Source organism: Bombina bombina, chromosome 4 (genome assembly GCF_027579735.1).
Source record: "Bombina bombina isolate aBomBom1 chromosome 4, aBomBom1.pri, whole genome shotgun sequence".
Classification (NCBI taxonomy): domain Eukaryota; kingdom Metazoa; phylum Chordata; class Amphibia; order Anura; family Bombinatoridae; genus Bombina; species Bombina bombina.
The window spans coordinates 1,226,643,574-1,226,656,412 of NC_069502.1; the positions used below are offsets into that span (position 1 = coordinate 1,226,643,574).

Below are 12,839 nucleotides of genomic sequence, written 5' to 3' on the forward strand. Positions count from 1 at the left end.
GACCTTGCAGGTTTGGTTAGGGATAATGCGTGACCTTGCAGGTTTGGATAGGGTTAATGCGTGACCTTGCAGGTTTGGATAGGGTTAATGCGTGACCTTGCAGGTTTGGATAGGGTTAATGCGTGATCTTGCAGGTTTGGTTAGGGATAATGTGTGACCATGCAGGTTTGGTTAGGGATAATGCGTGACCTTGCAGGTTTGGATAGGGTTAATGCGTGATCTTGCAGGTTTGGTTAGGGTTAATGTGTGACCTTGCAGGTTTGGTTAGGGATAATGTGTGACCTTGCAGGTTTGGATAGGGTTAATGCGTGACCTTGCAGGTTTGGATAGGGTTAATGCGTGACCTTGCAGGTTTGGATAGGGTTAATGCGTGACCTTGCAGGTTTGGTTAGGGTTAATGCGTGACCTTGAAGGTTTGGTTAGGGTTAATGTGTGACCTTGCAGGTTTGGTTAGGGTTAATGCGTGACCTTGCAGGTTTGGTTAGGGATAATGCGTGACCTTGCAGGTTTGGATAGGGTTAATGCGTGACCTTGCAGGTTTGGATAGGGTTAATGCGTGATCTTGCAGGTTTGGTTAGGGTTAATGTGTGACCTTGCAGGTTTGGTTAGGGTTAATGTGTGACCTTGCAGGTTTAGTTAGGGTTAATATGTGACCTTGCAGGTTTGGTTAGGGATAATGCGTGACCTTGCAGGTTTGGATAGGTTTAATGCGTGACCTTGCAGGTTTGGATAGGGTTAATGCGTGACCTTGCAGGATTGGATAGGGTTAATGCGTGACCTTGCAGGTTTGGTTAGGGTTAATGTGTGACCTTGCAGGTTTGGTTAGGGTTAATATGTGACCTTGCAGGTTTGGTATATAACATTCCACAGAAATGAGCAGTGAGATGCTTCTGTGCGCTGTCTAAAGTAAAGGGGTCAGTACAAGGCTGCAGAAAACAGAGAGGGGTATAGTGAATGAGGTAGGAAGTGGGTTGGAGGTTAAGGAAGAAGGGAAGGCTGTAGATAACAGGAGAGACGTAAAGTGAATGAGGTAGGAAGTGGATTGGAGGTTGAGGAAGGGAAGGCTGCAGATAACAGGAGAGGGGTATAGTGAATGAGGTAGGAAGTGGGTTGGAGGTTAGGAAGCAAGGGAAGGCTGCAGATAACAGAGAGGGGTATAGTGAATGAGGTAGGAAGTGGGTTGGAGGTTAAAGCTTAAGGGAAGGCTGCAGATTACAAAGAGGGGTAAAGTGAACGACGTAGGAAGTGGGTTGGAGGTAGGGTTGCACCGTTACCGATACTAGTATCGGTATCGGTGCCGATACCAAGTATTTGCATGAGTACTTGTACTCATGCAAATGCACCGATACTTAAACCGATACCTCCACTTCCTAACCATACATCATCTTGTGGAGTTTTTCAAACTGCATGTTCCCATTTCATTTAAGCTGGAGTGGAAACTTTACTAAAACTTGTTCACTTCTGTTCTGCCAATGCAAATTGCTGTTATTTGTATTATTGTACGTCAGAGCAGTGCTCCAAAAGCCGCTACTATACACCTCGTTCAGGCAAACCCCTAAAGTACTGGGCAGTTAATAAACTGAGATTTCCAGCTCTGGCTAAAATGGCCCAAAAATATATTTCTGCCCCATGCAGTAGTGTGAAAAGTGAAAGACAGTTCAGCTTAGCGTCAAACGTCCTTACTGATAGCAGAAACAGACTTATAGCGGAACATGCAGAGATGCTTCTGTTCATTAAAAAGAACTTGCCACTAACTTTTACAAAATATTCAAATAGCTAGATTGCACGTTATACTGCTAGTTCTCATCTTGAACAAGTATGTTCAAAACATACTGTACTCTGAGGACTGGGAATAAAAAGCAGCCCTGGAAAAATATGAAGACCAGTCCTATTTTCTGTTGAGTCAGAAGAATTCAAATGCCCCATTTTTCTCAAAAGGGATTACTGGGACACTCCATTCCCAATATTTTTTCCAGAATTAAATTATATTACTTTGTATTAAATACAAATGTCAGATTAATGTTATATAGGCACCATACAACCCAACTGCATCCAGTAATCACCCCTTTAAATTGTAACTTTCCAGCCACAGCTGCTGCAGCTGTTATTTATTGTTGTCATTATTAATATATTTGATTGTAATATTTTTTTATTTATAAACATGTTCTGTGAACTTTGTGACAACAAATAAAACTTTTATTATTTCAAAATGTCTTGAGTTACAGCTCATAATTATAAAGAAGATATCTTGATTCATTAGTCTGCATTGTGCTTGGAAAACTGTCATGATATTAAAAAAGAAGTATCGGTAATTGGTATCTGTGAGTATTTGAAAAAAAGTATCGGTACTTGGTCTTAAAAAAATGGTATCGGTGCAACCCTAGTTGGAGGTTAAAGTGAAGGTCCATTTTGATGGATCGGTGCCCGGTTTTTAATAAACCTATTAAAAACAAGGGCACTTTAATTCATCAAAATGGACCTTCACTTTAAAGAGGAAGGAAAGGCCGCAGATAACAGGAGAGGGGTAAAGTGAATGAGGTAGGAAGTGGGTTGGAGGTTAAGGAGGAAGGGAAGGCTGCAGATAACAGGAGAGGGGTATAGTGAATGAGGTAGGAAGAGGGTTGGAGGTTAAGCAGGAAGGGAAGGCTGTAGATAACAGGAGAGGGGTAAAGTGAATGAGGTAGGAAGAGGGTTGGAGGTTAAAGAGGAAGGAAAGGCTGCAGATAACAGGAGAGGGGTATAGAGAATGAGGTAGGAAGTGGGTTGGAGGTTAAGGAGGAAGGGAAGGCTGCAGATAACAGGAGAGGGGTATAGTGAATGAGGTAGGAAGAGGGTTGGAGGTTAAGGAGGAAGGGAAGGCTGTAGATAACAGGAGAGGGGTAAAGTGAATGAGGTAGGAAGAGGGTTGGAGGTTAAGGAGGAAGGGAAGGCTGTAGATAACAGGAGAGGGGTATAGAGAATGAGGTAGGAAGTGGGTTGGAGGTTGAGGAAGGGAAGGAAAGGAAAGGCTGAAGATAACACAGAGGGGTAAAGTGAATGAGGTAGGGAGTGGGTTGGAGGTTGAGGAAGGGAAGGCTGTAGATAACAGAGAGGGGTAAACTGAATGAGGTAGGAAGTGGGTTGGAGGTTGAGGAAGGGAAGGCCGCAGATAACAGGAGAGGGGTAAAGTGAATGAGGTAGGAAGTGGGTTGGAGGTTAAAGAGGAAGGGAAGGCTGTAGATAACAGGAGAGGGGTAAAGTGAATGAGGTAGGAAGTGGGTTGGAGGTTGAGGAAGGGAAGGCTGCCGATAACACAGAGGGGTAAAGTGAATGAGGTAGGAAGTGGGTTGGAGGTTAAGGAGGAAGGGAAGGCTGCAGATAACAGGAGAGGGGTAAAGTGAATGAGGTAGGAAGAGGGTTGAAGGTTAAGGAGGAAGGGAAGGCTGCAGATAACAGGAGAGGGGTAAAGTGAATGAGGTAGGAAGTGGGTTGGAGGTTAAGAAGGAAGGGAAGACTGCAGATAACAGGAGAGGGGTAAACTGAATGAGGTAGGAAGTGGGTTGGAGGTTGAGGAAGGGAAGGCTGTAGATAACAGAGAGAGGGGTATAGAGAATGAGGTAGGAAGTGGGTTGAAGGTTAAGCAGGAAGGGAAGACTGCAGATAACAGGAGAGGGGTAAACTGAATGAGGTAGGAAGTGGGTTGGAGGTTGAGGAAGGGAAGGCTGTAGATAACAGGAGAGGGGTATAGAGAATGAGGTAGGAAGTGGGTTGGAGGTTAAGAAGGAAGGGAAGACTGCAGATAACAGGAGAGGGGTAAACTGAATGAGGTAGGAAGTGGGTTGGAGGTTGAGGAAGGGAAGGAAAGGCTGTAGATAACAGAGAGGGGTAAACTGAATGAGGTAGGAAGTGGGTTGGAGGTTGAGGAAGGGAAGGCTGTAGATAACAGAGAGAGGGGTAAACTGAATGAGGTAGGAAGTGGGTTGGAGGTTGAGGAAGGGAAGGCCGCAGATAACAGGAGAGAGGGGTAAAGTGAATGAGGTAGGAAGTGGGTTGGAGGTTAAGGAGGAAGGGAAGGCTGTAGATAACAGGAGAGGGGTATAGAGAATGAGGTAGGAAGTGGGTTGGAGGTTGAGGAAGGGAAGGAAAGGCTGCAGATAACACAGAGGGGTAAAGTGAATGAGGTAGGAAGTGGGTTGGAGGTTAAGCAGGAAGGGAAGGCTGCAGATAACAGGAGAGGGGTATAGAGAATGAGGTAGGAAGTGGGTTGACGGTTAAGCAGGAAGGGAAGGCTGCAGATAACAGGAGAGGGGTATAGAGAATGAGGTAGGAAGTGGGTTGAAGGTTAAGCAGGAAGGGAAGGCTGCAGATAACAGGAGAGGGGTATAGTGAATGAGGTAGGAAGTGGGTTGGAGGTTAAAGAGGAAGGGAAGGCTGTAGATAACAGGAGAGGGGTAAAGTGAATGAGGTAGGAAGAGGGTTGAAGGTTAAGGAGGAAGCGAAAGGCTGCAGATAACAGGAGAGGGGTAAAGTGAATGAGGTAGGAAGAGGGTTGGAGGTTGAGGAAGGGAAGGCTGCAGATAACAGGAGAGGGGTATAGAGAATGAGGTAGGAAGTGGGTTGAAGGTTAAGCAGGAAGGGAAGGCTGTAGATAACAGGAGAGGGGTATAGAGAATGAGGTAGGAAGTGGGTTGGAGGTTAAGGAGGAAGGAAAGGCTGCAGATAACAGGAGAGGGGTATAGAGAATGAGGTAGGAAGTGGGTTGGAGGTTAAGGAGGAAGCGAAAGGCTGCAGATAACAGAGAGGGGTTTAGTGAATGAGGTAGGAGAGGGGATCACCGTAGGAAAGGCGAGGTGAGCCCTGTGGGACAAAGTGAGGGAATAAGAGGCCTAACTTTTAGATGACAAATACTGAATGAAGGTGAAAGCCCTAGGACCATGTAATGTAGAGGAAAGGGACAGAGGGAAGGTGAGGGAGGAGCAGAGAGAGGGTGACCGTAGGAAAGGTGAGGTGATCCCCGTGGGACAAGCTGTAGGAATCTGGGGCCTTACCTTGTGATGACAAAGGTTGAATGAAGGGGATGCCCTTGGACTTCTCCCCTCTGGGCCCTGTGAAGCAGAGGAGAGGGACTCCAGGTAGCCAAGATCAAAAGATGCTGGTGCTTTGTCTTTAGTAACCCCAGGCTGCTGCTTTGTTCTGTTCCCCACCCTGGTCTGTGATTCCCTGATTTGATGTTTGATGGTAGCCTGCTCCCTGGGATAACATTCTGCTTGCACACATTTGGCCGGCTTTTGCCTTTCCACTGAGCTTTTCCTACCCCCTCTGTGCCCTGGCAATCCTTCCCTCCAGCTCCCATCTTTCTCTGAATGTTCTCTTTTGCACCCATCCTCCTCTGTATCCGTCTTGTTACTGCAGCTGGGAGATTCCTCATCTGTGCTGCCCCCAGCTGCCCTCCTACTGCTGCCCCTACTAGTGGGGCTTAGCACCCTAGAGGTGATCTCGTCTAGGAATTGAGAGAACTTGGCTTTGTCCTGCTGGTTTTTTATGTCTGGTGAAGGGGTTTTCTCTCTCCCGCACTCCCCCTGAGCAAGAGAAAGGACCAATGGGGAGCGCAGCCTCTCTGTTTTTTGACTAGGGCAGAATTTGGCTTCACTTTTCAGGTTTAGAGGGCCTGGATGTTTCAGAATGCTTTTAAGAGGCTGAGAGCAGGGAGACTGGCGACTTTTCCTAGGTTCAAGTACCTCTGCAGGCTCCTTGAAAATAAGGCTGCGCTCAAGACTTTGACTTTTACCTTCCTGCGAGCCACCTGCTAATTCAGCTATGTTCTCCTCACTTTGGCTGAGGAACCGACGGAGGCCACGGATTCGCATTGAGCGTTTTTGCTTCCCTTTAGTACGGAGTGATTTCACTCTGCGGAACAATGCATGGGTCCGGCCCCTATGTGTCCCCTCACCATCTGGGGCCTTATCATTGCTGGAAGCTAAAGACCAGGAAGAGGAGCAGCTAAGATTGTAAGCATCTGGGCCTTCAGTATCCTTTAGCTCCACTGCTTCTGCTTTACTAAAACAAGTTCGCTGGCATACAGCAGCCCTCACAGATGTTACCTGGCTCTTCTGGTCCACTGTCTCCTCCCTAGGTTCATGCCGTGTCTCACGATGCTGCGGTGGTGCCTTTCTGTAAGGCTTCTTGTTTGGGGCGGAACTGGTCATCCTGTGCTCTCCCACGGCTGTGTCTGGTGAAAAGGAAGGTAGAAAACATCAGGAACATTCTGTGCTGAAGAGCCAGGAGAAACAGCAGAGAAGGAAGATTACAGTGCTCTGGCAGCACAACGGGAACCCTCTCTGTCACTCACGCCAATCCATACACTCACACGTGAGCACCCTCAGGCAATCTATTGATCTCTTAGGGATGTGCGGCCCATCAGGGAAACATTTATTGACCATGAAGCAGCATGCGCAGGAGTGAGCAAGGAAAACAAAAACTCAGGATGAATCATTGTCTTTTTTTAAAGCATAGTTCAATGGGTTTATTCCACTCCAATTATAGAATTGCAGAAGTAGTAGAGATATATTCATTCTACTGGCTTGTTAGTCTGTTGTAGCGAGGCAACTGGCTTCATCTGTATGACTGCAATATGTCTGGGGCACAAGAGACCTCCATCATGTAAAGAGGAAATAGCAGGAAGAGGAGCAGATGACAAGAGACATCTAAAGACATAAGCAGAGACGAGAAAACGGCAGATCATGTGATATCTGGGCAGAAAAGCAGGACAGAGGGAAGATGCCAAGTAAGAAGAGCGTCATATGCACAAGATATCTGCTGAGAGGGACACAAGGGATAGGAGGAGGGTACATGCCCGGGAACATACCACACAAGGGGAGGTGCACAAGGGATAGGAGGAGGGTACATGCCCGGGAACATACCACACAAGGGGAGGTGCACAAGGGATAGGAGGAGGGTACATGCCTGGGAACATACCACACAAGGGGAGGTGCACAAGGGATAGGAGGAGGGTACATGCCTGGGAACATACCACACAAGGGGAGGTGCACAAGGGATAGGAGGAGGGTACATGCCTGGGAACATACCACACAAGGGGAGGTGCATAAGGGATAGGAGGAGGGTACATGCCTGGGAACATACCACACAAGGGGAGGTGCACAAGGGATAGAAGGAGGGTACATGCCTGGGAACATACCACACAAGGGGAGGTGCACAAGGGATAGGAGGAGGGTACATGCCTGGGAACATACCACACAAGGGGAGGTGCACATCACAAGCCATCAGCTGAGAGATGCACAAGGGATAGGAGGGTACATGCCTGGGAACATAACACACAAGGGGAGATGCACATCACAAGCCATCAGCTGACAGGGACACAAGGGATAGGAGGAGGGTACATGCCCGGGAACATACCACACAAGGGGAGATGCACAAGGGATAGGAGGAGGGTATATGCCTGGGAACATACCACACAAGGGGAGGTGCACAAGGGATAGGAGGGTACATGCCTGGGAACATACCACACAAGGGGAGGTGCACATCACAAGTCATCAGCTCAGAGATGCACAAGGGATAGGAGGAGGGTACATGCCCGGGAACATACCACACAAGGGGAGGTGACATCACAAGCCATCAGCTGACAGGGACACAAGGGATAGGAGGAGGGTACATGCCCGGGAACATACCACACAAGGGGAGGTGCACATCACAAGTCATCAGCTGAGAGGGACACAAGGGATAGGAGGGTACATGCCCGGGAACATACCACACAAGGGGAGGTGCACATCACAAGTCATCAGCTGAGAGGGACACAAGGGATAGGAGGGTACATGCCCGGGAACATACCACACAAGGGGAGGTACACAAGAGATAGGAGGGTACATGCCCGGGAACATACCACACAAGGGGAGGTGCACATCACAAGTCATCAGCTGAGAGATGCAGAAGGGATAGGAGGAGGGTACATGCCCGGGAACATACCACACAAGGGGAGGTGCACATCACAAGCCATCAGCTGACAGGGACACAAGGGATAGGAGGGTACATGCCCGGGAACATATCACACAAGGGGAGGTCCACATCACAAGCCATCAGCTGACAGGGACACAAGGGATAGGAGGGTACATGCCCGGGAACATATCACACAAGGGGAGGTGCACAAGGGATAGGAGGAGGGTACATGCCCGGGAACATACCACACAAGGGAAGGTGCACAAGGGATAGGAGGAGGGTACATGCCTGGGAACATACCACACAAGGGGAGGTGCATAAGGGATAGGAGGAGGGTACATGCCTGGGAACATACCACACAAGGGGAGGTGCACAAGGGATAGGAGGAGGGTACATGCCCGGGAACATACAACACAAGGGAAGGTGCACAAGGGATAGGAGGAGGGTACATGCCTGGGAACATACCACACAAGGGGAGGTGCATAAGGGATAGGAGGAGGGTACATGCCCGGGAACATACCACACAAGGGGAGGTGCACATCACAAGTCATCAGCTGAGAGGGACACAAGGGATAGGAGGGTACATGCCCGGGAACATACCACACAAGGGGAGGTGCATAAGGGATAGGAGGAGGGTACATGCCCGGGAACATACCACACAAGGGGAGGTGCACAAGGGATAGGAGGAGGGTACATGCCCGGGAACATACCACACAAGGGGAGGTGCACATAACAAGTCATCTGATGATAGAAGCAGAGCAGATGTGAGGAGTAGCTGGAGGTTGATAGCAAACAATGGAAGTAAAGCAACAACTCTGCACAGTACTGTCGGATGTTGCCCTGTTATGTGCAGCGCTGCTTGGCCATACGTGTATCCCTCTACGCTGCTCTTCCGCTCCCACATTATTACTAAGCTGCCATTTGCCACCTCATAATGCTGGTAATGAAGCGCTGATGTTATTAAGTCCCTTATACGGAATCTAAAGCGCTTGGCACAATATCTGCACGTCCCATCAGACAACACTGCAGGTTTATGTATGACCTGATGGAAATCACAGGGCACTGACAGCCAGAGAGTAAGGACAAGGAATGTTTATGAATGGCAGCCGCCAGCCGGCACTTATTGATCGTACACACAGAGACTACAATACACACTGTGCTCTGTTTACGCTCTAATTAGATTTCCATGCTGAGCTCTGCTGGTGGCACAAAGGCTACAGTAACGTAAGACGGGGAGGCTTGTGAGAGAAGCAAATATCTCCTGCAGCACTGTAAGGTGTAACCAGATGGGACTGACACTGCTACATAACTGCCTGTCACCAGAACAACACTGCTTATTCTAGTTAACTGGAAAGTGCAGACAAATGTTCATATAACATAAAGAAGAATACGCACAGATACTGATATAAAAAGGTTTAAAAACTTACTTAGAAGCTCCTACTTTAGCACTGCTGATGAGGTTAGGCTGGGACACCCCCTGAAAGGGGCTGGGAAAACAGGAACAGCAAACACTCCCCCTCCCTGCATATGAAAATACAGATGACATTTAGCAGCCAATCTGTAAACACAAGTATACATCTGACACTGTTAGACTTGGTTAGGAGTCTTAAAATCAGCACAATGGAATTTAAAAATAAGCAAAACTATACAGTTTTACAAAAAACACTCCCAGATGGTCTATACTAATGGATCATCAAAGAAAAATCTTGTGTACATTGTCCCTTTAATGCTACACTTGTATTACAGTACAATACCTGAGATCATCTGCTAGTGCCTGTAATCCGATACACCACAACACTAGCGCACAAGTCTCAGGAGACCTAGAGGAAGTAAAGGACACACAGTAAACAGAGGTAGGGCGGGAATACAGGTGGTACGCAGCTAAAGACAACCATAGGGTGTGCAACTGTAGGGAGACACGGTGACTGCAGGGGGAGATAGGGGGAGCACTCAGTGACTGCAGGGGGAGATAGGGGGAGCACACGGTGACTGCAGGGAGAGATAGGGGGAGCACACAGTGACTGCAGGGGGAGATAGGGGGAGCACACAGTGACTGCAGGGGGAAATAGGGGAGCACACAGTGACTGCAGGGAGAGATAGGGGGAGCACACAGTGACTGCAGGGGGAGATAGGGGGAGCACACAGTGACTGCAGGGGGAAATAGGGGAGCACACTGTGACTGCAGGGGGAGATAGGGGGAGCACACGGTGACTGCAGGGGGAGATAGGGGAGCACACAGTGACTGCAGGGAGAGATAGGGGGAGCACACAGTGACTGCAGGGGGAGATAGGGGGAGCACACAGTGACTGAAGGGGGAAATAGGGGAGCACACTGTGACTGCAGGGGGAGATAGGGGGAGAACACAGTGACTGCAGGGGGAGATAGGGGGAGCACACAGTGACTGCAGGGGGAGATAGGGGAGAACACAGTGACTGCAGGGAGAGATAGGGGGAGCACACAGTGACTGCAGGGGGAAATAGGGGAGCACACTGTGACTGCAGGGGGAGATAGGGGAGAACACAGTGACTGCAGGGAGAGATAGGGGGAGCACACAGTGACTGCAGGGGGAGATAGGGGAGCACACAGTGACTGAAGGGAGAGATAGGGGAGAACACAGTGACTGCAGGGAGAGATAGGGGGAGCACACAGTGACTGCAGGGGGAGATAGGGGAGCACACGGTGACTGCAGGGGGAGATAGGGGGAGCACACAGTGACTGCAGGGGGAGATAGGGGGAGCACACAGTGACTGCAGGGGGAGATAGGGGGAGCACACAGTGACTGCAGGGGGAGATAGGGGAGCACACAGTGACTGCAGGGGGAGATAGGGGAGAACACAGTGACTGCAGGGAGAGATAGGGGAGAACACAGTGACTGCAGGGAGAGATAGGGGAGAACACAGTGACTGCAGGGGGAGATAGGGGAGAACACAGTGACTGCAGGGAGAGATAGGGGAGAACACAGTGACTGCAGGGAGAGAGAGGGGAGCACACAGTGACTGCAGGGGGAAATAGGGGAGCACACAGTGACTGCAGGGAGAGAGAGGGGAGCACACAGTGACTGAAGGGGGAGATAGGGGAGCACACAGTGACTGCAGGGGGAGATAGGGGAGCACACAGTGACTGCAGGGGGAGATAGGGGAGAACACAGTGACTGCAGGGAGAGATAGGGGAGAACACAGTGACTGCAGGGAGAGATAGGGGAGAACACAGTGACTGCAGGGAGAGAGAGGGGAGCACACAGTGACTGCAGGGGGAGATAGGGGGAGCACACAGTGACTGCAGGGAGAGATAGGGGAGAACACAGTGACTGCAGGGAGAGATAGGGGAGAACACAGTGACTGCAGGGAGAGATAGGGGAGAACACAGTGACTGCAGGGAGAGATAGGGGAGAACACAGTGACTGAAGGGGGAGATAGGGGGAGCACACAGTGACTGAAGGGGGAGATAGGGGAGAACACAGTGACTGAAGGGGGAGATAGGGGGAGCACACAGTGACTGAAGGGGGAGATAGGGGAGAACACAGTGACTGCAGGGGGAGATAGGGGAGCACACAGTGACTGCAGGGAGAGATAGGGGAGCACACGGTGACTGAAGGGGGAGATAGGGGGAGCACACAGTGACTGCAGGGGGAGATAGGGGAGCACACGGTTACTGCAGGGAGAGATAGGGGAGCACCCGGTGACTGAAGGGGGAGATAGGGGGAGCACACAGTGACTGCAGGGAGAGATAGGGGGAGCACACAGTGACTGAAGGGGGAGATAGGGGAGCACACGGTGACTGCAGGGGGAGATAGGGGGAGCACACAGTGACTGCAGGGGGACATAGGGGGAGCACACAGTGACTGAAGGGGGAGATAGGGGGAGCACACAGTGACTGAAGGGGGAGATAGGGGGAGCACACTGTGACTGCAGGGGGAGATAGGGGGAGCACACAGTGACTGCAGGGGGACATAGGGGGAGCACACAGTGACTGAAGGGAGAGATAGGGGGAGCACACAGTGACTGTAGGGAGAGATAGGGGGAGCACACAGTGACTGCAGGGGGAGATAGGGGAGCACACAGTGACTGCAGGGAGAGATAGGGGAGAACACAGTGACTGCAGGGAGAGATAGGGGGAGAACACAGTGACTGCAGGGAGAGATAGGGGAGAACACAGTGACTGCAGGGGGAGATAGGGGAGCACATGGTGACTGAAGGGGGAGATAGGGGAGAACACAGTGACTGCAGGGGGAGATAGGGGAGCACATGGTGACTGAAGGGGGAGATAGGGGAGAACACAGTGACTGCAGGGAGAGATAGGGGAGCACACGGTGACTGAAGGGGGAGATAGGGGGAGCACACAGTGACTGCAGGGGGAGATAGGGGAGCACACGGTTACTGCAGGGAGAGATAGGGGAGCACCCGGTGACTGAAGGGGGAGATAGGGGGAGCACACAGTGACTGCAGGGAGAGATAGGGGGAGCACACAGTGACTGCAGGGAGAGAGAGGGGGAGCACACAGTGACTGCAGGGAGAGATAGGGGGAGCACACAGTGACTGAAGGGGGAGATAGGGGAGCACACGGTGACTGCAGGGGGACATAGGGGGAGCACACAGTGACTGAAGGGGGAGATAGGGGGAGCACACAGTGACTGAAGGGGGAGATAGGGGGAGCACACAGTGACTGAAGGGGGAGATAGGGGGAGCACACAGTGACTGCAAGGAGAGATAGGGGGAGCACACAGTGACTGCAGGGAGAGATAGGGGGAGCACACGGTGACTGCAGGGAGAGATAGGGGGAGCACACGGTGACTGCAGGGGGAGATAGGGGGAGCGCACAGTGACTGCAGGGGGAGATAGGGGGAGCACACAGTGACTGCAGGGGGAGATAGGGGGAGCACACAGTGACTGCAGGGGGAGATAGGGGGAGCA

At 50.7% G+C, this 12,839-nt stretch overlaps 1 protein-coding gene across 2 annotated transcripts in view; it reads right to left on the reverse strand.

Annotated features, from left to right (window-relative positions):
• TJAP1 (tight junction associated protein 1) overlaps nucleotides 1-12,839 on the reverse strand; it is a 447,483-nt gene that overhangs the window by 321,940 nt on the left and 112,704 nt on the right. For both annotated transcript variants that reach the window (XM_053712761.1, XM_053712760.1), the window contains exons 5-7: nucleotides 9,684-9,749; nucleotides 9,357-9,450; nucleotides 6,081-6,208 (exon numbers count right to left, since the gene is read on the reverse strand). In XM_053712761.1, coding sequence (XP_053568736.1) covers nucleotides 6,081-6,185 — 105 coding nt within the window. In that variant the 5' untranslated portion in view covers nucleotides 6,186-6,208; nucleotides 9,357-9,450; nucleotides 9,684-9,749. The remainder of the gene's footprint in view (nucleotides 1-6,080; nucleotides 6,209-9,356; nucleotides 9,451-9,683; nucleotides 9,750-12,839) is intronic.